Source organism: Drosophila mauritiana, chromosome 2L, assembly GCF_004382145.1.
Source record: "Drosophila mauritiana strain mau12 chromosome 2L, ASM438214v1, whole genome shotgun sequence".
NCBI classification, from domain to species: Eukaryota; Metazoa; Arthropoda; class Insecta; order Diptera; family Drosophilidae; genus Drosophila; species Drosophila mauritiana.
This window is the reverse complement of record NC_046667.1, coordinates 5983652-6011236: the sequence shown is the minus strand read 5'-3', so window position 1 is coordinate 6011236 and position 27585 is coordinate 5983652. Positions and strand designations below refer to the sequence as shown.

The 27585-nt window shown below is 40.7% G+C and overlaps 3 protein-coding genes and 1 long non-coding RNA gene across 6 annotated transcripts; 2 read left to right on the top strand and 2 right to left on the bottom strand.

The window, feature by feature from the left end:
* Window positions 1–1195: 1195 nt before the first annotated feature.
* LOC117150856 (stathmin) lies at window positions 1196–23836 on the bottom strand. Of its 3 annotated transcripts, none has more exons than XM_033317964.1 (7): window positions 23670–23836; window positions 22977–23081; window positions 2641–2810; window positions 2393–2578; window positions 2174–2320; window positions 1713–1868; window positions 1196–1588 (listed from the first exon to the last, which is right to left on the bottom strand). In XM_033317964.1, the coding sequence occupies exons 2-7, from the start codon at window positions 23002–23004 to the stop codon at window positions 1502–1504; spliced, it is 774 nt and encodes a 257-aa protein (XP_033173855.1). In that variant the 5' UTR covers window positions 23005–23081; window positions 23670–23836; the 3' UTR covers window positions 1196–1501. The 3 variants fall into 3 exon arrangements, with proteins under 3 accessions (XP_033173855.1, XP_033173846.1, XP_033173866.1); XM_033317955.1 differs by lacking the exons at window positions 22977–23081; window positions 23670–23836 and adding exons at window positions 11584–11667; window positions 14507–15039; XM_033317975.1 differs by lacking the exons at window positions 1713–1868; window positions 22977–23081; window positions 23670–23836 and adding exons at window positions 11584–11667; window positions 14507–15045.
* Window positions 4213–6363, bottom strand: LOC117150853. Its single transcript, XM_033317943.1, has 2 exons — window positions 6075–6363; window positions 4213–6015 (listed from the first exon to the last, which is right to left on the bottom strand). Exon 2 carries the CDS (start codon window positions 5881–5883, stop codon window positions 4231–4233), a length of 1653 nt encoding a protein of 550 aa, XP_033173834.1. The 5' UTR covers window positions 5884–6015; window positions 6075–6363; the 3' UTR covers window positions 4213–4230.
* Window positions 20838–21362, top strand: LOC117150866. The gene is made up of 3 exons (XR_004460797.1): window positions 20838–20912; window positions 20982–21148; window positions 21235–21362. It is a non-coding gene; the product is annotated as an uncharacterized LOC117150866 (long non-coding RNA).
* Window positions 23837–25246: 1410 nt separating the features above from the next.
* On the top strand, window positions 25247–27509 carry LOC117136184 (prolactin regulatory element-binding protein). Its single transcript, XM_033296933.1, has 4 exons — window positions 25247–25662; window positions 25727–26674; window positions 26744–26906; window positions 26961–27509. The coding sequence occupies exons 1-4, from the start codon at window positions 25522–25524 to the stop codon at window positions 27044–27046; spliced, it is 1338 nt and encodes a 445-aa protein (XP_033152824.1). The 5' UTR covers window positions 25247–25521; the 3' UTR covers window positions 27047–27509.
* Window positions 27510–27585: the final 76 nt, after the last annotated feature.

The window sequence follows — 27585 nt, the reverse complement described above, 5'->3', positions numbered from 1 at the left end:
GGTCAGTTATTTGTGGCTTATATGAACTTAAATTATGCGTGAACCTAGAAAGTGAGTTTTTAAGCAATCGTTCAAAATTGTAACCCTTTCCTCTCAATACTCAAAAATATTTCGGCTGATTATTGCATTGGATTAGACATTAATATATCATAAATTGAGTAAATATCAAAGCATTTTATGCTTTGCGTTTATATTTTGTTCGTTTTTTTTGAGTATGCTTGAAAGTTTTCGTGTCTGGGTAATTTGGTGTCCTGTGCGTGTAAATTGTTTTGCCAATGCACTTTTTATTAAGAGATTTATGTTATTGATATTCATTTGTAGAAGCCATAGGTTTACACGAGTACACATACATATATAACGATATAAGATTTAAATTTAAGCTAATCTTTAAAGCGCCCTTTGGTGCAAAATTAAAAATAACTCGCAGGTTTTTGGAAAAAATTTTCCTAAATATTCCATTTGGTTTGCCCTAAATACTTTTTTTTTATTTTAACCCCCACATTCACTCTCCTTAAACCCATTTCTAAAAATAACCCGACGTTAGACAAAATATGCATTTTCATATAATATTACACACATTAATGTATGCTTATACGTAGTTTCCTTCCATTTATATTAATGTCTATATCAGCGTTTTTAGTGTTTGTGTTGTATGTAAATAAAAGAAAAATGCGTTTCGTGTGTTTTACATGGTATTTGATTTTATTGAATTGTATAAGCATTTCTTATGTATTTTTTCTGTTAGACATTTATTTTATAGATAGAAAATGCGAAACTTATAAGAACAAATTATTTGTTAGTGTAAAACTATATTCAGCATGTATATGTATCATGTTGTTGCAAGTTAGTAAATTAAAATTAGTACTAAAGTATACATTAACTTAATTAAAAACATTTTCAAATTTTTACTCGCGAAAGCCATTCATAGATGCAAATACAGCGTGCTTATTATTTCGAGAATACCTCAGTCGATGCCACAGCAATTAAAAAAAAACTTGAACATTTAAGACTAAGACTTTGAAAATAATGAATCCAAAACTAATATAACATTCTTGGAACTCAAGGTAAAAGGTGTTAAACTTTCAACTGAAATCAACGTGAACTTTTAAAAGAATTTTAAATTTTAAATGACAGGCATGCATTCAACTTGCATAGGCTTTTCTGCCTGGGCTTTTAAGTTTAAATGTAGATTTCCTTTACTAATGGTTTTTTGCCGTAAGCATTCCTTTTTTTTTTGCTTTATCGTAGCTTATTCGTGTTAGTGTTTCATTATAGAGCTCGTGAGAAAACTCGCTCAGCGGTATCTTGAGACTTTGCCCTTGCCCTTCGCTTCGTTTGCTTTCATAATACTTGGAAATTTTGAGAAATTGGTTTCAGTTTTAAGGGTTTTCTTGCTTAAATATGTGTTCGTGTATTATGCAGTGTTGCTGTTCTTTTTGTAGTCGCCTTGTAACCTTGTTTGCAGTGGGTGAGCACAGCTCTCGATGCAGGATCGCTCCACTTAGCCCGAGGAGGCAATGGCGCTCTGCTGACCATCCAAATCCTGGGCCTGGGCCTTGTTCTGGCGCACTAGCTCGGCGCGACGTTCCTGCAAAGAAAGGAAAGCAGCCAAGGATTAGTATTCGTTTGCGATTGGAGGTGTGCAACTACTGCCAAGTGCTACTCAAACAATAGGGCAAATGGTCGCTTTTAGTGGGGGAACAAACACGTACGAGTTTTTGAACTTTTTCAATTTTTTTTTGCAATTCCTTTTCGCGTTTCTGCTCGGCGGCGAACAATTTGTTCTCATAAATGCGCGCTTTCTCCTCGAGCTTTTGACATTCCAATTGATCGTTCTGCGATTTGATTTCGGCAATTTTGATTGTGTTCTAAATGAGAGGATATAAGAGAAATGAAAAACCAAAATTATATGAACGCATGATAACTTATTTATAGTTTGTACACTCAATGACTAACTAAATGTTAAAACGAGTCTACATATTTTGTAGTCCAGTCAAAATTATGTGTCATTTCGTTTTATTTTCCAGCAATGAATGTAAGTTAATGTAATGTTAATAAAGTAATTGTTAAGATTTATGAATAAAGCTAAGTAATAAATATATACATTTAATATAATGGTTTACCAAACTAGATTAAATGAAAACTTTTAGCCATGCAGTCTTCACACACTCACATGCTCCTTTAGGCGATCCAACATTTTCTTGATATTCTCATCGCGAAGAGACTGAGCAATCTTCAACTTTTCCTCGATTGCCTTCTGCTCGTTGGCCTTCTGCTGCTCAAGAGTCTCACGCGTCTTTTCGATATCCTGGGCATGGATCTTTCGTTGAACGGAAGAAAATGGTTGGTTAGTTGGGAATTTACTATGGGATGCAAGAGGTAGGTGGCCTACCTTTAGCTTCTCCTTCATGTCACTGATGATGGCCTCTCGCTTCTCCACATGCAGCTCCATTTTCGACTCCAGCTGCTCCTTGGTCTGAGTAATGAACTCATTGGTGATCTCATCCTTTTTGCGAGTCGCCTCCTCGACTTTAGCCAGCTTGGTGGAGATGTCAGCCATCTTCTTGGCTTCTAGAGACTGGGGAAACACGCATTGAATTTTTTTGTATTACAACTTCTTTAATTCTTTCATATACTTACAATGCGACGTTCTTCGGCCGCCTTAAGTTTCTGCTCAATCTCCTCGACGCTAACGTTCTTGCCGGGGGTGACCGGTCGTTTTGGAACGGCCACATTGGGTGCCGGCTCGGCCAGGATGACTTCATAGCTCAGTCCACCGCGGGACTTCTCCTGGCAGCGAATCTCTGTGGCTGTGGAGGAAAGAAAGCAAAGGGAGACTTAGAGTAATTCAATATTTTGCACTTGGGGTGCATCGAATAGTTGTGGTTAAGGGTGAACCTCGTGGTTCAACCCTCGACTTGGCTTTCCCCCCATCAAAACAACATGACGTCATTTTTACACTTCCTCCCTTAAAAACTAAACTTAAATATTGTTCTTTTGGCCAATAAGTTATTACCAAATGCTGAAAAACAATAGGAATTTAGTGTTGCAACGAAAAATAATCGCCTAAATATCGCACATTAAAATCAACATAGATGGCTGTCTTTTCAATCGATATCTTGACATTCTCATTTCCTAACTTGTAGGCAAATCCATCAAATGGGAGGCTGGACAACTAATGAAGTGGAAAATTATTTGTCAAAACAAAAATATGTATATGTATACTTTCCTTGAAGATGAACATGGGACAAGAGGGATAACGATAACTGAAGATGTTGCCACGGCAGCCGCCAGTGGACACCTTTTATATGTATCCATATCCACATGTTGACACATAATTTGCTATTATTATGGAGTGTCAATGGCGACACAAGCTTTCAGGCAATCACAATGTATAGATTATTTACCCAAAATGTGTTAGCATGGTTTAGCATGATGGCATTCCTCACCAAATCTGTTCTCCATATCTTCCTGTCTCATCTTCTCCAGCATTACCGTCAACGCAGACGCATCCGCGGGGTTCGAGTGCATCTCGGACAAGTGCAACTGCAGCTCCTTGGCGCTGAATCTCTTCTTACAAAAGATGCAGTTGTAGCTTTTCGAAGCATCGCCGTTTAGCAGCTCCTCGCCGCTGAAGAATTTGTCAAGAAAGGACTGATGGTAGATAACCTTAATGCGGTGGTCGTCCTTGTGCGTCTCACTGAACTGATTCCGGCCCTCATCAAAACACTGGCCGCAGTACATGACCTCCGACCTGCACTCACTGCAACCGTACCGTCGGTCAAAGTCAGGGCGAATTTGACCGCAACCCTTACATTTCGTCGGTATGGCAGAGAAATTGGAACCCATTTTAAATGATATAATCAAATGACTGATCGAAGTTCAATTTAGCTTCGTTACTGGGTTTATTTAAAAATTTGTAAGGCTATATTTATACTTTGTTCTCGGATGTCGGAGATATGGTTTGCAATAACAAATAGAACCAACTCTAGACCGAAATAAAATGGAAAACCGTTGCCTACTAGCAAATAAAATTTTGTAAGTCAGCTTTCACTGGACAGAGAAATACCCGAAAAAAGCTTCCTTTCACATGAAAAAACCTGAGAAATCATCCAGATTGTTTGGTCATATTTAACAAATGTTTATTTTAAAATACTACATATGCATATGTAATTATGAAAATACCGAGGCTTATTTCCTACAAATGCTGCCTGCTGGCTGGCTGCCCGCCTATTCGTCCTGGATGACCATTTCTATGAAGTCGGTGATTTGAGAAATGGCTGACTCAGAGAAGTCGGAATCCGAAGCTTCATCGCCCTCATCTTGGTTTTCTTCCTCGCCGCTTTCCTTGTCCTCCTCCAATTCGACTAAATCATCGTCGTCTTCTTCGGCATGCAAATCGCTGGCCATTTCTTCTGACTCATTACTATTACCACTTTCCAAATCATCCGATCCGGAATCAGCGTATGGAATATCGTCAAAAACTGCGAAATAAGTCGAGCTGTTGGGGGGGACTGGGACTTCAGTTGCCTTGCTATCGGCCGTTGGGTCGGTCTGATCCAATCCCATCCAAGTTTTGTACTCGGCGAGACCTTTGTAGAAGCTTTCCATTAATACCTTGGTTTTAACAGGATACAGCAATAGTTTCCCATTTGGGTTTACACTGCCTAATGGCTCGACTGCGCCCGACATGAAATTCGCAGTCCAGGGCAGACCAATTGGCGGCTGGAACAGCTCTTCGTCTGCCAGCATCGAACAGAATATGGCCTCGGTAAAGGTAGCTTTGTGCAATTTGGTTTCCATCTTTTGGGCATTTCCCCTCACTAATTTCGAGCACAAAAAGCGCTTATCCTTGAGTGGGGAAATAATGACAGTTGACATCTTCTTGGTAGCCTTTTCTCCTTGCGCACTCGTTTGGGTCGGGACCTTTTGATGCTTGGCTGCCCCAGAGCTGGAACCCGCCTTTTCGCTGCCAGAAGACACCGCCAATTTAGGGGTTAGCCCGATAGGCTCTCGGGCACGCCTAGCCGTCGGCCGGTCAAACACAACGGGCATGGCATCACGCAAGCTCATAGCTAACGCATTAGCACCAGGAGCGATTGCTTCACCGCGGGTCAGCCGAGGTAATGCGAAGCCGCCCAGACGCTGACGACGATCGGCCATGCTAGCCATCACCTGATCTTCGACAATGCGTACAAAAGACTCAATCGTCTCCGTGTCCGGCACTCTGGAACTTCTGTGCTGCATAAGCACAGTTTCAGTCTGCTGCAGTATCTCAAAGCAGCGTTCAGGAAAGTCGTCGGCAGTTGAATCCATATTGTCCAGCTCCACAACCAATAGGACCAGGTTGAATTCGGCATTAAATAACTGCTCGGCCCGCGTGTTGCCACCGGCTACTGTTCGAAGGCTTGCTAAATTGCGAGCTCGATTCGAGCGCGCTTGGCTTAAGGGCTGCGGTACTGGCACCGGTTGCTCCATTGCGTTGTCCGCCATATAGAGGGTATTGACCAACGACATGTAGGCATTGTGGTCACGGTGGGTGCGATGCTCCTGCTGTAGGTGACTGAACAAATTGGCGGTAGAAAGGCCGCGAACATCGCACAGGGCGCACTTGTAGCTCTGGGCCACTTTATGATCACCGCCGAACGGCTCGCCGCCGAAGTACAGCTCGTACTCGGCGTAGGCATAGTACACACTCATCGGATGGTAATAGCGATGCTGAGGCGAATCCGGCAGACGGTTGTCATCGAAGCACTTGCCGCACAAGGTGTAGTCCGCGCAGAACCGGCAGGTGTAGCGGCGGCCCAGGAAATCGGATATCTTGCAGTTCACGCAGCGGTGGCCAAAGTGGCGCTCCGGCGGATTGCGCATCTGGTGGGCCATGGTGCTTGAAGAGATTTTTGCAATGGAATTCGTGCACGGATGATATTGCGTACCAATTGAGCGCTGAGAATCGTCGTTGGCGAAGCAAAAACTCAAAAGTTTGCTGAATTTTGTTTATGATATTAGAGTAGCCTATTTGGAATTGGATTGTGAGCGGCCTCGCCAGTGTTTTATTAGATTCAACAACTTACTCTTTTCACAATAAACACAGACTTTCAGTTAAACACCTTCGACAAGAAAAATGATTGGACTGAATTACTATTGAACATCGAAACTGAAGTGACACGGAAAGCTAAACTCCAAAAGGCGCTGCCAACTCGATTCTATCTGCAATTGTGAAAATCCCGAAAAAATGGGAACACGTGCACGACAGAAAGTTTCTATGCCGGAGTATATTTACATAAAAAGTTGCTATAAAAACAACATGTTTTTGCATAATTCGGTAGATTTATGATATCAGGAAATTGATATACTTAATATAGCTTCGATGAGTTATTAAAGTACCGATATTTTGTTCACATCCTTTTATTTATGTTATTTATATTCGACGTTCGCATTTGTATTAATTAATTAATTAAATTATTAATTTTAGGCATTAATTTGCCTAAGATTTAAGATTCTTCCCCATTTTTTTTTAGAGAAAATGAAGTGAGTAAAGGGTGTCGCAAAATTGGAACAACTTGAATAGAACATTCGCCATGGATTGCACTTGGTTTCTAGGAATACATGTAGTAAACCTACTGAGTCATTACTGTTTGCGAAGTAATGCGTTTTATATGTTTCGCACTGCAGACGGTCATATTTTGATTATGAATTTCCGTTCCACTCTACGCAGGCATTCCCGCACTTTAGGTGAAACTAAAAGCTTTAATTAAAATAATAAGCATCATTATAATAATGAAAAGCAGCGTAAAATGCTTCCACAAACATACATACATATGTACCATGTTGGCCTCAATTACATTTTTGCAAATTACGCGAAATAGAAAGCGAATAGGTGGTGGTGCACCTGCGTGTATTTCGTATTTTATGTAGTTTACACAGAAGGGTCTTAAAATTTAATCAAATGAAAAGAGCAGTTGACATTTGACGGTTTTAATTAAAAATCTAGAGCCATTTCAATAATAATTATGGCCTGCGTTAAAGAGCTGGTTAAATAGAATTTCTATCCACTATGTGATATAAATTTATGATCCCTACACAAAACATTTTGTTAACTTAAAGCTGTAGGATTAGTAAAAGTTAATCTCACTTGAAATAAAATGTGTAGCTCTTGATGTTTTCAGTGTAATGGCGAAACGAAATAACACTTTAATAATTATGGAAAATGCCGAGCAATGAAAATGGAAAATGTGCTCAAAACTAAGAGGACGAAATTTTCACAGGTCCTTAAGAACTTTGTGTCGTCGCCTTTTCTTAATATCCCTAAAAGCATTTTAATTTGCATTTAATTAAATTGTTCGCATGAGTCAGCAGTATGGTTTGAAGAGTTTTCCCCCATTTTCCAATTTAGTCAAACCATTTAAAGTCAAGCAGTTACTTATATATTTTCGTAGTCACACAGAAGTTTATGTTTCCATTGAGGCGAATGTGAAAGGTTGTAAATAAATGCAATTGTACTTACTATTCAAATGCAAATTAATGGCCACCATTGTAAAAGGCACAGGGATACACGAGTGGACGAATAGAATATTTTATAAAAAATTTCTAATTTCTTCGTGTTTCTCTAAAAAAAGCTGTTGTCGCGCAGCTATTCGTTGGCCAACTGAAAGGAGTGACTAAAAGTGTGATGAAGCCGGCAACGGGCCACAAGCGACATAAAAATGTTGGCTACACTCGCACACACACACACACACACAGTTTGGGCCTGGCCTGCAGGATCTGCAGTTTTTTTTATTTGAATCGTGTAGCATAGTTTTCGGTCTGCGCTGCAAAGCCGAAAAACAAACGGCGGCTGTCGCTACCAACGATGCACACACATATTGCTGTTGCCACTTTCCGGCGACAGACGACTGCCAAGTGGAGCCCCTGCTCCTCCATTGGCCCCGCCCGCCGATGGAGCAGTCAATTGGAGGGGCCCCTAATTGCTTTCGGTTGCCAGCTGAGCACGACGATATCGCCAGGAGGACCGACCGACCAGCTGATGAGTCAGCCAAAGTAGAACTAAGATGGAAGCATGCAGTTTTCGCTGAAATTTTATTACAGTTTGAGTTTTGCTATTGCTTTTAGAGCACCAACTGTTCGAAACGTGTGTGTATAAAATACCCCCCAAACATTATGTTTTCATAAGAAGGAAGCAAATATTGACTATAAAATATATAGAGAATATAACGAACTACTGAGGCAATTCATTAGGCTGTCAAAAAGAATGCTGCGAAAACGCAAAGTATTTTCGACCAAATTCATAAGACATAAAGGATTATATATACTTCAGAGATTACTTAAAATATACATTTTTTATAATAATTTTTTATGATACTATACATTTATACTATAAGAAAAACATTAAATTCGATTTTAAGAAAGTTTGTTATATTCCTTGAAAGAGTATAAATTGCAAGTTCGACAACGAGCTACAATGTTGCCCCTTGATTTTTCAGCTGTGGCACGTGACTTTTATTCAGACTCGCAGACTGACATTGATTGCCTCAAATGTCGCTACCATGACCAAAAGGCGAATTTTGTAGTCGAGTCTGAAAGAGACTACAACTTGCCAAGGCAAAGGAAAGACACAATTTAATCTTAAATATTTTCTAAAATGTTTTTAAGCTCCATTTTGATTGTTACGCTTTTAAAACCCTCTCAATATTTCACACTATTGTATGTGGTGGCAGGTCCTTTTTGTGGCATTTACCGTGGTAAGCCGCTGCACGTGCTGCTTTAGGTGGTTTTAGCCGAACCGTCTGTTCGCGATTCCCTGGGGTTTAAAGTATTGGCCAGGAACAGGCAAGACACGAAAAAAAGGCAACTACACCCACTTAAAAGTTTTCGCATTATGTAAAGAAACTTATTCGCGAACTTATGTACCCTGTACATACCATGTCTACAACTTCTATATTCGCCTTCTTCGCCAACTGAAAAAGACGCAGTGACGTGCTTATTTGTAAAAAATGAAGAAAAAAAATAGCAGTAGGAAATAGTACGTCAGTCGGGCAACAACACATTTGTTGGCCACTGCAGTTTATCGCCTTGGAAATGCGGCTAAATGGCTATACAACTACCACCTTTCCCTCACCTGTATATATATATATACATATATATGGGAATTTCTATGGAAAAGGCTAATGCACTATTGATTTTCCGATAGTTTTCCCAGCGCTATGTACTTTTCCTCTATTTTCCGTGCTGTTTTTTCATTGGTTTTCTTCGCACTGACAGCGAGTATGAAGGATACTGTTGGTATGAGTGAAATGTTAGTTGCTCTACAAGACCACGCATTTTAATGTAAAATGGTTTCAATATTGCTGTTTAGCCAGATTTGTTAAGATCTATCGTCACTCGGACGAGTGATGCTTTTTGGTTAAAATCTAGAAACACTCGCTACACTTATTCGTTTCATCTCAAATGTGCCGATGTGTGTGTGTGTGTGGAAAAACAACGAGAGAGATGAAGGGCAATCCAAAAGAGGAAAAACTAAAGCATACTTATGTGCGCTTAATGAAGGAAACGACATAAAAGCACTGTCTAAGTAGCCATTGTTCCCTCGAAAAACTGGGAAACAGAGGGAGTGAAAACTACTACAATACCGAGATGCACAAGAGTCGCTTAAAACAAGAGTAAATAGTGTTTGCATTGAAGGCATTTACTTGAGTCCGAACAATGAAAGCCTAATTTTCACGAAAGGCGTCGCCGGATTTAGAGATGATGGAGGAACTCGGCAGGGAAAATGCTAATTTACAGGTAATTATTGCGAGCAACTGTTGCTTTTTAAATTATTTACTGTACTTGCAATGTTGGTGCTTAAAAAGTACTGAGAATTGAGAGCATTTAAAAATAGAAGTAACTCAACTATCTGATACCCGTTACTGTGTTATAATTATTGGGGAAAATTAGATGTTAAGGAGTCATTGCGACTTTGGTAACATTTTCTGGGATCAAACTGCTATTTATGTAGTTTTGATAGCAAGTTTCACAATTAAAGTTATTTTACGTTAACTTTCATCTTTAATGACAACACGATGCTGTGTGTCACAAATATGATTCCCTCATAACCATGACTCAGAACAGGAGGCATCCAATTTGTTCCACTAAGTCGCCCATATACGTGTCTCGTATAGTTCGGTTTTTATGAGCGTTTAAATTAGTTGGTCGCCATCGTAGTTTTTGCCATTGTGGTTGTGGCGGCTTAACCCCCGTGACGATGGCGATGGTGTATTGTTTGCCAAGATTGTTTTATGGCCGGTGGTCGTTTACTTTATTAGTCGCCAACATGCAGGTGTGGCAAGAGTCCTTCTGCCACGTCGGCTATGTGGATATACATTTGTACTAGTGTGTGCTTCGCTGTGTTGGATGGCCGGCGGTAATTAAAACTGAACTTACGGAACCAGATACCGAAAACGGTCGTCAATGTGGCGCCGCAATTCGAGGGTCCGCAGAACTTTCCATGACGAACTTCAATCTAATTAAATGCGGTCCTTTGATTGAAGGGATTCGAGTATCCCCTCGGTATTTGATTGATTTATACTAATCGATTTTTTAGTTAAGAATCGCAGAAATATAACACTCAACTTCAAAAATGAATATGCTAAGATGAATTCTAGAGGCTTGCATTCATCACACCACAAAAAAGTAGTTTTTGTTGCATTTTCATGAGGATAATACCTACCATTCCGCATTTTAGTAAGGCATACAACGCCTTTAACATAAATAACCATTTTGAGGGAGAAGACCACTGTTGACTCTTCTCGGGACAGCAATGAAAATATTTGCCAGCATCACATAGAATAGGCATAAATCCATGACAGCAGCTGTCAAGCAAGTTTTGCCTCTTCTTTATGCGAATATTTTTGGTTCCCTTTGGGCATCCCGAACATTGGAATCATTGGAATGTGGCTAAAAGCACACAGATAGGTTTCATCATGAAAACACATTGAGAGGAAACAGTAACCAAGAAGACGGTTCTGTTCACTTTATGCTTATGCAATTCATAAATTGTGGAGCGTTGCAGTGGAATGTTTTAAACGAATGTAGAAAACTGAACGAGATAACCATTTGTCCTCAATGCCCCACAGCTGCACCCTTTGCCACTTCACACGGATTTCCCATGTCGCCCATTTTGAGGTCAAATCTTCTCTCCAATCCCATGCAGCTCTCATTTCCCGCTGCTTTCCCAGCACCCCTCTACTAGAGACATTTGTGGATGTCATTTTCACTGCGTTTTACTATCAGCGCATGTCCCATTTTTACCCATTTTCCGCCTCTTGAATTATGCGGTTCGCTTTCTGAAATTGAGTTTTCATAAAAACCATATATGGTTTGCTTTTCCACATATGTATAATGTATATGCATTCACATATTTTTACTTCCACATTTTTTGCAGCAAGTGCATTTTATCTGCTTCATGCATTGTTGAACAATAAATTTAACGTAAGAACATAATTAAGAATTAAAGTGCTCAATCCAATCACTTGGAAGTGCTTAAAATACATTTCAGTTTCAGTAAAATGTCTTATTTATATAAAATGTTATTTGTATACTTACTAATAAATTTAACTTTCTTGCTTAGACGCGGCTGCTTGGAACGAATCTTATTATTTTTCTTGATTGGCGCCGATCGTCTAGACACTATTCACATGTTCCAAAGATAAATGCCGCATTTTGGATTTAGAAAATATATTTGAACTTATTAGAATACAATTAACTTATTCAATAGTTTTTGGTAACCGTTTGACCCCATTATACTTCTGAAAACAGAACATAGTCGGATTTCCGACCTTAGAATTCTCGAACTCTAAATAAACCAAAATGTTTTAAAAAGAGCTATTCAGAAACGTATTTTCAAAAAGCCAGCGACTTTCAGCAGCTTCACAATTCTGAAACGTGTGTCAAGTGAAAAACGAGCAGAATATGCGAATGTCAGTGTCATTGTTGAAGTGTTTGATTGCTGGCAAAGGGGTTGGATTGTCGTAATGGGAATGCAACCATGAATTATTTAACAGCAGCCCACGAGAATCCTGCCCAAGTGGGCGTGAATTTAATGGACGGGGGGAGTGTCCTTTTCCGCATAGCAAACACAGTGTTGGGATCATTGCTCACCCCAAAAAGAAAATATGCATTTATAAATTTTAACAGACTAAAAGAAAAGTAAAGATCTTGCGCTCATTTGTTTAAGAAAAATTGTTTAAGAAGAATTGAAATTGTCGAGTTATTAATATCTAAGCAATTATCAATGAGTATCTGATAGTCTAGCTATTCGGATATGATTTACTTTTAAAGCTGTCGATACTCGAAAATAATGATCCAATTTATCTGGAATGCTAGTGAGTAAAGAAGAAACTCGCCTAAATATGCAACTTCATTAATTTTTTCTCTTGGCGACATTTGCGAAACAGCTGAGACGGAAAGCATGGAAAACCAACTAAAGAAATGAAAATTAAGTAATGTTATGTATGCGTCTGTTACGTGAGCCGCATGCAAAGGACGAGGGCGGGTGGGGAAACAAAAGGACCTCAGGAGCCTCCTGCTTGAATAATATGGAAAAATGCGGCTGGTACGTGTCAGAGTTGAACATGTAGTGATAAGATATATGTATACCTCGTAAACCGAGTTAAAAAGTTGCTTTAAGCCTCGGGTAAAATACGGAAACAAAAAACTCAGTTGTATGAGCTGAGAGAAACTAAAACGCAATGAAAGCAATCGAGTTAATGGAAGCCGCACTACTGTACGTGATTTAATTAACTAAAGTTAGTTAGAGATATAGACAAAGCAAAGTAGATAGATAGCAAGTAACTAATTGGCCATTAAGTGTTTAGAGTTCTTTAAAAAGTGAAGTGATCAATTTGATGACCTATCAATATTATAGGCAAAAACTCTGAATGCTTTTAATGCTCAAGCGAACTTACAGATTCTGATTGTGATCAGGAAAATACATATATGCTTATTAAACCTTAACTTGATTTTGCTTCTGGTTGCCCCAAGGACATTTTGTTAATGAGATGCACATCCGAGTTCCCTTGCCATGCAATGCACTTCAAAATTCATCATCCTGATGCTAGTCGCCATTCTCTCGAGAAGATTTGAATGTGTCTTAACCAAATTAATTTCCTAACCGGCCTCAAATTATGCAGATGACCCTTGGCTCTGCGTCTTTGTGTCGTGCCATATTGTTGAAACTGATTTATGCCCCAAAGGAAGAATCTGTGAAGCTGTTACCTTAAACTCAAAAGCCTTAAATGCTATTAATGCAGCTTCTGAACGCGATTGTAAATTACCTAATTGCTTGTCGGATTATTCATTTCTCTAATGAAGTTTGCCATAATGATGAATTGTGATGGATAAAAGTTTGGAAGGCAAAGACCGATGATGCTTCATTAATCAATCGTGGGATTTTGCTCACAACCTGGTAGTAATCAGTATATATTATAGATCCCAATATTTGGATATTCGTAAATGCCACAGCATTTAATATCAAATGAATACAGCTCATAAAGTTAACATCTCAATCGTCACGTTAACAATGACAGCCAGAAGTTATGCATTGTGGCAAATCACCTCGGAGGTCCTTCTCTATAAGGCGATGCCCCATTCCACCCATCGAAATAGGCAATTTCGCATGTCGTCAGACTTTGCTGCTCTATACACGGCCATTTTCATTGTTTTTTTTTTTATATAAGAGCCGACCCGGCGCTGTCAATAAATCAATATACGCCGTCCTTTGTCGTCATTCCCTCGTGTTCGTTGGTCCGTGTGCATATTGCGCAATCACTTTGCTTAATGTGTGTGAGTGTTTGCCATTGTTTGCGGTGATTACTGCGATTTAATATCCCAATAGAATAAAAATAAATATAAACATGTATAAATCAGCACATAACCCGAACTAAGTGTGCAATCTAGACATTTAAATGCATTGAAATGAGCAGGCAGCAAAGTTCGGGGTGGCAATGTGTGTTGCCCAAATTAAAACCCAGCTCCAACCAAACCGACGGTGACTCACCGTTCGCCGGCTGAGTGGCGCCTCAAGCGATGTAGAAAAGGAAAAACTCCTTAAGGGGGTAACCCTTACCCCTTTCTTGGTACATATATATATATTATTTTTCGTTTTCGTGCCATTGTACCATTCTACGTCAAGATTTTTCTACCGTTTTGTATATTACACAACTGATTATCAAAAGATCTCTGGCGTAATAGCAAATCCATGGCAAAATAAGTTTACAAATTAAAGAAAAGAATATATAAATAAGTATATCGATAAGTTAGTTCAAGAGGATATGTTCATAAAGGTCGAGTTTCTTTCTTTCAGTGTATCCACATTCGCTGACATGTAGATGCCTATTTTTAGGGGGCCTGGTCCTAAAAGTTGTGAGTTGAACGGACGGACTGCTGATGGATCAAGGGTAAGCTTTCAGATTGTTGGGTCAAACGGTTACCAGAGCTCCAATGCGCAATTCCCTCCGATGATCCTTACCCGCTGGCAAAATTCCAGGTGCCCGGCACGTGTGGCAGAAGCACTGCATCACCGAGTCGCGTACTAATCCAATCAGCATCGTGGGATCTGCTTTCTTTCACACAACTAAAGAACTGGTAGTGTAGATTGCTGGGATATGTGTGGTGGTCGATCTGCTTGTTGCCGGTGTATTTTATTTATTTTATATCGCGGACGGTTTATATCGCTTTTCTCGCCAGCCCAAAAAATCAATTTGTTGCACCGCGAATTGGATTCGATTTTTGTAATTTTTTTGTTTGTATTGCAAGTGGGAGAGCAACCACTTGCTGCTGAGCTAAATTGAACTTGATTGATTCGAGTAATGCGTATTGCAGCAGAGTAGCTGAAAAGTATGCTACAAAATTGTTGTATTTGATTGCGCGACGATGTGCCTTTTTGTTATTGTTATTGTTGCCACGGCCCTAAATCCTGTGAGTCCTGTGAAAACGAGAGAAGGTGGCGACGATTCGTAACGAGCACAGCGAAAGACAAAGACCAACTAAATTATGCCGAAGTTAATTTTTCAGCAGCAGGCGAGCGACTGACGACCACTTTTTGCTGGCGCCAGCGTGGCGTCGCAATCGGTTTCGGATTCGGAGTTTTGGCGTCGGCGTCGTCGGAAGGCAAGGACAGTGCACACACAAAAGGACACGGAACACAGGACACACCACCCTTGGGGGCACTGGCGGGGGTGTGGCAACAGCACACCCCCAAGTCACAAGCGCAAAGAGAGCGACGAGCGCCCAAGAGAGCGAGAAAGTTGAAAAGCTTCGAGTGTTTGTAGGGTTGCATTTTGAAATGCACTTGCCACTGCCAAATATGTCAACCAAACTTAAAATCTACATAGTAATTATGTTTTTTGGGGGAAAAAATATAGGATCGTCTGACTACAACAATTGGTTTTGAAATTCGAAATTTCGATAGCGTCGATTTCGAAATTCCAAGCCTGCGCAGTGCCGAAAATCGGAGGAGCGATTCGTACTGAGAGCCATCGATTGGGAGAGCGGAAGAGGGCGCGCTGAGCCGCATAAATGCATTCGGAAAACCGGCTGCTTTTTGTATACCGACCCATTGGAACCTTAACCCAAAGCAAACAAATATGCACCGCCACCAGCGGAACTATTAAACACACTTGACAATCTTACAAAATACTAGGAGCTTTGGAAAAAATATAATTTTTGGTATTGATTTTATTCAAGATTTTATAAAAAATATTACTCAAATCAGAAAACAATTAAGAAATAAGATTTTTCGAGTTTTTAACTATACAAAATTCAAAAGACAAGTGTTGGAAAATATCAAAAATAAGTACAAGATGTTGAGTTTTTTTAAACTAAATCAATGATTGATCATTTAATTCACCCAAGAGCTAAATTTCTTGGTGGTTCTTTAAAATACACTTCTCAACAAAATTCGAAAATCGGAATAATGTTAAATTCAATTAAGCGCACTACAAACGTCAAAAATGAGAGAGCGAAGAAATTTGGAGAACGCCGTCAGAGAAAAAGCGGTACGAGGATGTACGAACAGGAAAACTGTCTAGGAACAATAAATAAAACAGCGATGACTCAAAATGTAGGCAAATCCCCAAACTGGAGATGAGAAAAATTCGTAACTATGGGCAAAAACTAAAGATAAGGGGGAGAAATATTGATTTGTGGAGTTTATTTGCTTCATAATTTTACACTTTTTTAAAATTTTCTTATTTTAAATATATTGTATGTCAAACAAGTTAACAAAAAAAAAATTTGTTGCGAGTTTAAACTTATCATAATTTATATTAATTTTTCTATTCTGTAATACTTCAATTTAAATGAATTTGTATTTTAAATTGAGGTCAACATTTTCTTTTATTTCCATAGCTGATTCAAGCGTCAGAAGCGGTCAGCCAGGACACGATGAGGCTGACAAGGACATTGAGCCGCAACTTAAATGGCAGAACGGCGCCAGCAGAACTCACCACGCTGCAAAAGACCGATGAATCACAATGTGGATCAAGGGAAGAGTGCACGAGGAAGAGCTCTGTCCGTGGTTTTTCTTCTTGACATAACAAATATGGGTTCTCTTAACATTTATATGTTTACCAATTCATGTTAATATATATTTATATATTGCGTGGGGCATAATTTTAGCAGTAAGAGGTATTATGAACAAGACCAAGCCATGTCCGTTCCTCCATCTCATTGTCCGTCCGTATAAAGGCGAACTTTTGAATTCAACATACACATTTAATTAATTCATTGAAAGCAATGATCCAATTAAAATAAATCTATATGCACACATTAAAATAATAAAAATATAATATATATTCAATGTGAAAATAATTTTGAATCACGACTTGATGGGGAACATGCTAATCTCTTCTATTTTTGTCCAAGTACACACACATTTTTTGTATAGATTCGCAGTCTGCTGACGACTTATTTTGTTATTGCCCCAATGCATGACTCACAGGGCCTCCCCCTCGTGCACTCCATCCGTCCCCACCCACGTGGACACCCCTCGGTGCCTTCAGTACCCCAAAAAAGGCGCAACTAAACTGTTTGTAATAACAACTGTCGCCGTCGTCGCCAGCCTCGTCGTCGTTTTAGTAGTCTCGTCGTCGTGGGCTGTCGTTGCTGAATACTACTGTAAAGCTACAACCCCCGGCAGTAGTGCAAGTAGTGCCTCCACCAATCGATTTCCCCTCCTCCAGTAGGGGACAGGTAGTGCAAAATGAACAGCTGAGCAGCAGCGGTTGAAGTTCAATTGCATGTTTGGGGCACATTATAGGTACAAGTCCCTCAGCTAACCATGCAAGCAAGCACCATATAGTATATACTATATAGCATATGTATATCACAACCATTCAGCACTTAATATTTGATTCCGAACTTCGAGTCTTTTTTGGCTCCCCTACTCTGCCAGTTGCGCTTTATGTGCTTTTGCTCGAGAGGGCTGTTTGATCAGGGCTTCATTAGTTACTGCGGGTGTTTATATCTTAAATACTTTTACATGGCAAAGTTGTTTAAAAGTTGAGCTGAGTAATGAGTATCTGATAGTCGTCGAGCTGCTCGACTAATCTCTTTCCATTCAGCAAACTAACAATCTATGAAATATCTGATATTATTATTATCTCATGATCTCTACATTTTTCTAAGTGTATTTTATGGATTCAAGTTCACAACGAGCGTCTGTTCCGGCTGTAACTGCAAACCCAAATTGCCCAAAAGCCGCAGCAAGGACGACGTTGTAGGACACCATTGCAGTTTATCGGGGATATGAATCGCGGGTCATCACCTCGTAGCCGGCAACGGCACCACTTTTGCGTAAGGGGCAACACCAGCTGGGACGTCCGATAATGAAGAGATCAAAAGGATAAAATATCTTGCGGAAGTTCAGTTCGCTTTAAGACGACAACTGCGGCATTGGCCGTTGGCATTTCCTTTTGTGTTTGTTGGGTGTTTTGTGGACATGGGGCATGGGACATGGGGTAATGGAGTAATTCAATATTGGGTGTGGCAGCCACTGCAAACTCTGTTTTTTCCCGTCGCCAGCTATTGATTTTCCCTTCTGCATCTCAAAAAACTTCTTGCTGCAAGTCGTCAGAACGCCACCCACATTGCTGATTTCACACTCTTCGGGTGCGATGCTATCAAAAGGATTCAATGGCTGCTGATTTTTTGAGGACGTCGTTGACAATCCCACACCCCCCATATAAAATGCCTAAGCTTGAATAGGTAGAACCGGAGTTGATGGAAGCAAAGAAAACCACTTGAGATCCAGACGACGGCAACGATTATAAACATATCAAAGCTTTAGTAATCGTGCGATGCCTGAAGTAAGTCACTTTAAGTCTAAGAAGTCGCGGAAATGTTGAAACTTATAAAATAACTTGTTTAGAAGCAACGAAGATGACGTATGAATCTGGTCTCAAAGTGACCACCATAATGTGTATCGATAAAGAAATACTATGATTCTACCATGCATATGTGGACATAAATTGGCCATTAGACTAGAAAGTCCAATCTCTTGGTGCTGGCTTAAACAAGACCAAACGTTGTACTCGACTAAAATATATCCACTACTCTGTTTTTAAATATCTATCTCTTATATTTTTGCATGTACGCAAGTTCGTCATATCTTTAAAAAGTTAATTTGTTAAGCGATTTTTGGTATGTTTCACCTTACACCTGCTAAGCGAAAACGTCTATCTGCCGTCGTTATCTTCGATTTTCCCATTTTTTTTTTTAATAATGTTAAAACGTTTTGTTGCCCACAATGACAAGCGCAACACTTGAAAATCAAACGTTTCCCCCTTTTGTATGTTCTGCCCTTTTTAATGCGCATAAAGGGCGCTCGCTGTGCAGGAGGATTTTGCAGGAGCAATACGCAGGGGATCAGGGTTCAGAGTCCAGAAGGGTTATCCTTTGTAAGCAGGTCGAATAAATTTGCTGGAGATTTAAGGCGCAACAGCTTAACGTCGAGGAGGATGCTGAGCAAATCAAATTCTTGGGCACAAGCCACACTGCGTCAAATATGTTTTATATCCTGCCGCGTTCCACGACTTTTCTCTTCTTTTTATATTTTTAATGCCCATCTTCCGCGGAAATTGCGAGGTGCAGCCCCATTTTAAACCGCCTCGGATATTGTTTAAAGTCAGTCTTGTATGTGCACATAACTTTTTATAGGTGGAAAGGGCAACAGAATTTATCCGCACACACCACTGCCTTTCTCATTCCTTCCTAGTGCCAGCCAGTGTAGTGTGTGTGTTCCAAGTTAGTGCGACGGATGCTGGAAAATTTCTGTTTATGTCACTGGAGAAATTTACGTGCTACCCATCAACGTCGACGCAGTCTGGCAATTGCAGTGTAGAGGGTGATGATATCTGTCCGTTTGTATCACCGTTGAGACCCCTGGAGCTTTAGCACATATGCCTACACATCGTTGATGAATTTGGGGCTTCAGAAACATGATCAAAATATCAACCTATTGGCAAAAGTTTATATGCAATTCGAAGGTTGTTAGGAATAGTTGAGGTTGATCTGAATTCGCATTAAATATTATTCGAATTACTTTTTCTAGTTTTCTTGAGCCGCTGAGCTTGTGTGGAATTTTTTATTGGGGGATGTTTGCTTGTGCTTTTAGGGGTTGAATCACCTGTAAGTGTGTAGTGTTCCACCAACAGAAGCCCCAAAAACGACAGGAAGCAGCTCACTAAAACACTGACTTGCTGTTTTTATGTTATCACAATACAAATTATACACTAGTCGACATAAAAGTGTTTACTTGTGGAGTTTTGCTTAGAGTTAAGTCTGGTGAAAAAAGTGTCTATTAGAAATTTAGCTTTTGAGTAGTTATATTAAACTATTTATCTAAAAAACCAAGAGGAAAGAAAACAACAGTCAAGGCAAATCAGGCGCCTTGCCTGTTTTCTCCTAGTGCAGAATCTATTCGCATTTAAATTGCGAATGGGCAGCAGTGAGAACTCAACCACCAGTTCCCCAATGTAATGACCACCATATGCCCACCAATCCTCCAAGCAATTCCCTTCGCACACGTGACGCTTTACGCGGAGTTCGTCCTGCACCGTGCGTGATGCGCACACATCATTATTAATACATTTGCACACGTAAGTTAAGGAGCGAGCGGAAAAGGATAAAAGAAAGTGAGTTGAGGGGGTGCTCAATTCAGCTTCAATTCACCTTCAACCCCAAATGGCAGTCGGCTCCTGTCGCTTTCCCCAATGCCACTTGTAGCATGGCCTTTTGAACTTTCGGAGTGGGTAGGAAATGAATTGCAGAGACGAAAATCGAGTTCACAAATTAAATTCAATGCCCCATGGGTCTTCCTGGACCAAATGCTAGTCTCTATAGACGGAACGGTGCTCGTGGAATAAAATTGAGTTTGTGCGTCGGGGGAAGAAAGAGACATTTTCAACGCTTCTTGATTGGCATAAACAGTGGAGTCGATCTAGCCAATTAAGTATTTACACCCCTTATTAACGACCTATTTACGGGCAATATTCAACATTTAAGGTAGTTAAGCTTTTCAGTTCTACCAATTAAATGTATCTTTAAAATGTATCTTTCCCGTTTTAAGAAACAGTATCATCTTCTGCAGGTTGCTCCTGTTCAGTCTAGACGTTGTCTGCTGGGCATTAAAACGTATATAAAGGTGTTTGGTGGCCGAGTAATTGCGAAAGGATTTTAAGGATGCCGTAAGTGCACGCTTCTCAATTTTATGTTATACGCCATTTTATGGCTGCAGGAGGCTGGACACGCGTACATTGTTGAAATGAATACCTAAATGGGTTCTCAAAAGTCTTTAAAAACAAAAAACGAAAATAAAATTCCATTGGATCTGAGCTACAAACTCCATAGCAAAATTCCTAATAAACTTTGGAGGGGTACGTGCCTCATTTTTTTTACATTAACAACTTACTAAACTCCATCCATCCGAACTTCTGTGCTTTCAGCTGTCATTTGCATCACTTAAACAACAATTACGTGGCCTCGGGACATCTTCTTGAAGTGGAGGACCAAGCAATAAACGAGGCCTTCTGGTGACAACCGAGAAAGTTCCAACCCCCCAAAATCGCAGACACAGACTCCGCCGTCATATGAATAAGTAATGCGAGAATTGGTAAGCGAAATCAGTGGAAAAAATAGCCTTAAGGCACAGCCAGCCTCATCGCCTGCCATTTTCGGACTTGGACTTTGAAATTTCAGAAAAATATGATTTCCCGAGGAGGAGGAAACTTAACATGGCAAAATCCTGATCCACGCTTGCGGTACAGACATGCAGCAGACACATGACCGGAGCCTTGGGACAGAACTGCGGCCGGAGTGGTTCCTTGTCCTGGATGCGCCGCATTGTTGCCGCATTTCACTGGCGGAACCGCCACTCAACTTCCGGTTCAATAAACTTTTGCGAAAAGTGTTCGCGCACATAGTATGCCTCCTCTCTGCCTTTTTTCGCTGTCGGGGGGACAGGACAGGACAGCTCCCTTCTCGTCCTTCCAACGAAATTGTATATAATGATAACGATTTTCCCCCTACTGCACCCTATTTTTTGCTGTGAGTGTGGCAACAACTGACATTTATTAACGGCCTTTATGTAGGTCTTCGGCGTTAGCGTTGCACTGCGAGTTGCAGGCAAAGTTCGCTGCCACGATTTGCTGCATTATTAACCTTTTCCGGAGTAAATCGCTCGCTATTGCGCAAGGACTACCGTGCATTTGCTGCGTAATCGTTTTATGTGTTAGTTGCAATTAGAAATGCTTTCCTAAATGCTCCTATTTACACTATCCAATACCACTTGAAGGTATTTATTGGTTTTTGAATCATACGCTGCTACAACCTGTCCATATATTTGACTTTACTCTATGCTTGTCAATCAAAAATTAATGCAATTTGATGGAAATAACAAATCAATGAGCAGCACAAGCCACAAAGCGAAGTCAAAATATTCCGTCTGCGAAACTCGGTCAACAGCGATAAATCAGTTATGAATTTATTGGCAAATGTCGCAAAGTCAAAGAAGCAAGTGCCCCAACTCTTGGCCACACAAGGGGATTGCCGTTGGTAATTACAATGCCATAATACACAAATGCCACCGCTAAATATGCGGTTAATGATACCGGGGTCCGTTTCCGCCAAAGCCGTCATCATCATCACAATTCAGGATGGGGAGAACGATAAACGCAAGCGTATCCTCTATTTAAATGGATTTTATTATGGATTAGGCAAATGACTTCAGCTTAAAGAGCTCTGACAATCATTTAAAACAAAATATGTGTACAAACAATTAAGCTTAATGATATATCTTTAAAGCACGACCTCTTTAAGAACCCAGAAACTGATGCTATTGACCCGTTCGCAAGAACCAAAACATAAAATATAAACAAAACTTAATTAGTTACTCTTCTAAATGTACTTTAACAAAATAATATTGGCTTCAAGTAAATGACTGCCTGGGAAAGTCCACAAAGTTTTCAACCCGAAATACAAATGCAGTGAAGGAACGTGCAAACATGGTGTGCGACTTGTAGACCCTCTTCTACTTTCCGACTTGTTCAAATCATTATGTATTCCTGTCATGTGCCTCCGGAACATGTCATAGTCTCAGCAGTCTCCCCGGCTGAAAACTCACTAACAACTTGGGTTTCTGTATTTTGCAACGATATTTGCTATTTGAACTAAATAAGACAAAATGAGACGGTTGTGAAAATCTAACCGAAAAATCAATACCGGGTTCCTGTACTGAATATAATAAGTTTCGAATCAGTTGAGTAAGAATTTAGTAAATAACATGTAACAAAGGAATAGGTTTTATATAAAAATAAATTAAACTTATTTCTAATACAATAAATGGTATATGCAACAGTTGTTCAATTCATAATAAGTACATTAAACAATACTGCTGACCAAAACAAAAATAATATAATCCTTAACAGATAAATAAAACTTACCTTCAGTATCAACAGTGTTGTTCACCATTTTAAAATTCTTCTGTTTCGGTCTCGAAAGAAATTAAAAATGTTACAGAAAAAATATGGGGTTTCACAACTAAGGCTCTGCAAAAAACAAACAAAAAATTATACAAATAAATAATTGAAGGCTCAAGAAAAACGAAATATGTATGTAAAACGAAATGGTAAAACGAAATATGTATGTATGTATGTGTATGTACATACATATTGCGGCCATATTTAAATGATAAAAATAATACATTTTAAATGATCAAATCAAAAATGATCATTGAGACTACACATATACATAAATATATATGTATTTAAGTTCGCCGCAACTAAAGCGTTTAATACATAAATACTTAAGTATATTGAGGTGAGTATATTAAAGAAATTTAGATAGTCGCCAACAGCACTTTCAACTCCGTTAGGGCATTCAAATTACATTGAAGTACATACTCATATGTATGTATGTATCATATGTACAATTTACCACCACACAAAGTTCATATAATGCGTACATACACACTGATCTGCACTTTGTTACGGGAAAAAAGAAGAGGTACAAAGCGCGAGGGAAAAGCAACAAAAGAGCTCTGCGCAAGTTGCTGTTGGTGCAATTGCGCAGTGGCGAAAAAAGGGATCTTGCACTGGATCAAACCAGATTGCACTCGAGGTTCAGATGCCACTCACCTATTGATTGCTTTCCAATGAAATAAGTTAGCACACGCACAGTTAATAATAGTATTCAAATAACGATAGACACACTGGACACTTTTGAATTGTTAACAGTTAAAATACGTTGAGAGAACTTCAGCAGTTGCTTTTTACAGTTGTGATCGCGTCGGCGAAAATTAAGCGAATGAGCAAGGAAGAAACAGAAAGCAGAGAAGAAAACGAAAGCAGCGACGCGGCGTCGCGGTCGGTGAGCACCAGCTGGGCTTTGTTGTTGTTGCTGGCCTGGAAGCTGTGCGAGTGGAAAAGAGATAGCGCCAGTGCGTCTTCTGTTTGTTTTCTTTTGTCGGTTACAATTCAAATGACAATTTTAAATTTATTATGTACGCCAAAAAAAGTCTGTTAGGTCGCAATAGTAAGGCCCTAAACTTTTCAAAATAATTACCAATGCATGTTGTGACACTTCAAAAGAAGTACAAGCACAACGAACTTGGTCGAGTCTTCCTTTTTGAAGCTTTTGTACATATGTAAATAATCCCTTTAATAAATTCGTACATCTGATGATTCATTTAATAGTTATAAATAAAATACGTACATTTTCCTTCCTCTGGAATCAGTTTAACAATATTGACAAATCACTTTGGCCACCTTGACTTCGATAAAAGTGAAATTTGATCAAAGTGCCGGAAAAACTTGTTCACGCACTTTGAAAGTAATTATAACAAAACTAGTTCAGGTGCGTAGACAGTAGACAGTTTTCACTTTACGCCCATTTAAATTTAAATACAGCCTATGGTAAAATTTATGAGAAATTTTATTGAAATCTGATAAAGTTAGCAAAGCAAAGGTGACAAAAGTAAGAGAAAATAGCAATAAGAAACACCTAATAAAGAATTTTAGATGCTGCAGATTTGAACAATAACTCGTTCAACACGTTTCACACCTTTGTCTGATATATGTACATACATACATAACTCCCACGTAAAGGAGTATATAAATATGACTTCGGAGTCCCCTTTGTGCCGCCCACCAGCGATTGAAGGTCATTTTCTCACAACAAAGAACCAGGAAGACCACTGCTGAGCTTCACAGCATTAATGACAATCCTGAAATATTATAATTTCTTATACCACTTGGAAAAAAAATTATTTTTTCAAATTGTGGCAGTGGCTAAAATTGTTTATTTTTTATTTTAAAGCCCGAAAAGGTGGGTACCATAATAACAGGTTAAGAGGTGGTACATTGTACAGTGTATTTGGTATATAGTACTTCTAGGTACAAGGCACGGAGTACCTGCAAGGTAGACAGCGTACCGGGTACAATACAAAATATATATAAAATATACAATGTCAAAATTATCAATATACTTGAATTCATATGTGGATAAGAATGGTTGACAATTATTCACCTAAAAACATTAAACTTATTGCGATGATTTTTAAAGTTACCTATCGATTAGAGAACAGCTGTAAATATTTTTATATTTCCAGCTGTTAACATTGGAGCCCATCAGCTGTTTGCTCACGTCACCAGTCTGGCAGCCCTGTTCATCACCTAAAGAAAGATGACTTCTATGGCACCAATCATCATCTGCCTATCGATATATCGATAGCTCGCCCTGCCACCGCTATTCAGTGTACGTGGATTTTTAAGACAACTTTCTCAGTCCAAAACACAATAAGAATACAGTTCCCATGATTAGCGTCCACTGAATCGACCCTCAGTTCCCAGTCAGTTAACAGCCGGAGTGTGCCAGCGGTAGACCCAATTAGATGTGCCTGCCCCGCGGCCAGAGCTGATAAACTCGAGTCAATCACTCAGCCCAATCCCCCGCCCCCAGCGTCCGGTCGATTGTGATATATTATTGATAATGGCCCCCACCCGCCGTCCCAGCGACGGCCTGCTGGCCCGCGTGAACTTCCCGCTGTACGCCGTGGACATGCTGACCAGCCGACACATTCTGGTGGCCGGAGGCGGTGGCTCCAGCAAGACGGGAGTGGCGAACGGCTTTGTATGAACTCACCCCGCTCTGCCCCATTCTTGTAATGTTTCTAATCGACGATTGATCTTTCCAGGAGATCTACGAGCTGTACCACAACGGGAGTCACTTCTGCGCGGAGGAGGTGTTGCGCCATGAGACCGGCGCCAATGTGGTGATGAACTTTGCGGTGCGCAACGGCGGCCGTAGGGGCTATCTGTGCGCCGGCCAGGAGGCGCACTGCCAGATGTACTACGTCCAGCCGCGCGTTCAATCCGAAGAGGATGGGAATGGAAACGGCGTGGGCGTCGGGGACGGCAAGCCTGCTCCTGAGGAACGGCCGCACGAGAACGGCAACGTGCGCCAGCGAAACGCACACTCGGGCGTGGAGCCAGTGGCCAACGGGCATAAGCCTCCCCAGTCCACCGCCGACATATTGCGGCAGTTTCGGCGACTGCACTTCGACATCCAGGCGGCGGATGTGATCCAGACGGACTTCCTCAAGGGCGCCGAGCCCCTGCAGCGCGTGGTGCGCATCAGCGGTAATGGCCGGCTGATGGCCACTGGCGGCACGGACGGCAAGCTGCGCGTCTGGACGTTTCCCCAGATGACGCTGGCCGCCGAGCTGGCGGCACACAGCAAGGAGATCGATGACCTTGACTTCAGTCCCGACAGCAAGCTTATTGCCAGCATTTCCAAGGATGCACAGGGCTTGGTGTGGGACCTGGCCAGCGGCCAGCTGCAACACAAGCTGCAGTGGAAAACGCCCGAGGGGGCCAAGTACCTGTTCAAACGGTGCCGCTACGGAACCGTGGAGGCGCAAAAGGATAACTACCGCCTCTTTACCATTGCCAATCCGCTGGGCAAGGTGGGAAAGCAGCGTGGCTTCCTGCAGCACTGGGACTGTGCCAGCGGGCAACTGCGCCAGGCTGTGGCCATTGACGAAAGCCTCTCGTCACTGGCAGTGCGGGACGACGGTCGGTTCGTGGCCGTCGGCACGATGTTCTCGGGCAGCGTATCCATGTACATTGCATTCAGTCTGCAGGTGAGCAGAGGCAACTAATCAAAGTGTACGTTAATGTATTAACCCCACTTCTTTGCTTACGTTTTGCAGCGCGTGCTCCACATTCCCCATGCACACTCCATGTTCGTAACTGGCCTCCAGTTCCTGCCTATTACCAACGAGGAGGGACCGCCCATCTCCAGCGACACGGAGGCAGCCGTTCTGTCCATTTCGGTGGACAACAAAGTCTGCATCCACAGTCTGCCCCAAAGACGTAAGCAAGAAGCGTGCGAAAATTGGAAAATATCTCAATGCCAACTTCTTTTAGGTACAATCCCCGCCTGGATTGCCATCGTCTTTCTGATCGTCATGATTTTCGCCGTGTTCGTGCTGTGCTCCTACATTGGCATCTGATGCTCAATGGCCAGAAGAGAGTTAATCGATTTGCATTATTAGTTTGTAAACAGGGTTTAGTTTTCTGCAATAAGCCACAACTCCCCTCAGCACTCCCAGCGTCGTCCCACCCCTCCCATCATGTTAATTAGTTTAAGTGCATAGTTTGTGCCGGCTGCCTTATCTCTTATACTAATTGCAATGTTTGCTTAGTTGTATCATAATTTGCTTATCTCTCTAGCCCCCGCAAACGAAGCCTTGCTCGTTTGGCAGCTCTGCCCGTTGTACATGATTTTTAAAATTTAATTAATATTTCATTTATACAAAGGCAAACAGGAAAGCTGACTGCAACTAGTTGAAGCAGTCAAATGAATTGTAAAACCATTTTTATAATCAAAATGTTAGCTAATCGAACTGTGGTGGGTTTAGCACACCATTCGTATAGTCACAAGTGAATGATATATAAATGCATTCAGTAATGAAATTTCGATGTTTTATTCGCTTTCAATTAAGCGGAACAACACGGGGTAAAGTATTCCAACGAGGGTACTTGTCGTGAA

Coding starts and splice junctions, on each gene's coding strand:
- LOC117150853 (XM_033317943.1), bottom strand. CDS start 5,883: ATGGCCCACCAGATGCGCAATCCGCCGGAGCGCCACTTTGGCCACCGC.
- LOC117150856 (XM_033317955.1), bottom strand. CDS start 14,585: ATGCTGATTGGATTAGTACGCGACTCGGTGATGCAGTGCTTCTGCCAC. Junction 2,579..2,640: donor CGGCCGAAGAACGTCGCATT/GTAAGTATATGA, acceptor GTGTTTCCCCAG/TCTCTAGAAGCCAAGAAGAT. Junction 1,589..1,712: donor TTGAAAAAGTTCAAAAACTC/GTACGTGTTTGT, acceptor CTTTCTTTGCAG/GAACGTCGCGCCGAGCTAGT.
- LOC117136184 (XM_033296933.1), top strand. CDS start 25,522: ATGGCCCCCACCCGCCGTCCCAGCGACGGCCTGCTGGCCCGCGTGAAC. Junction 25,663..25,726: donor CGGGAGTGGCGAACGGCTTT/GTATGAACTCAC, acceptor TGATCTTTCCAG/GAGATCTACGAGCTGTACCA. Junction 26,907..26,960: donor CCACAGTCTGCCCCAAAGAC/GTAAGCAAGAAG, acceptor AACTTCTTTTAG/GTACAATCCCCGCCTGGATT.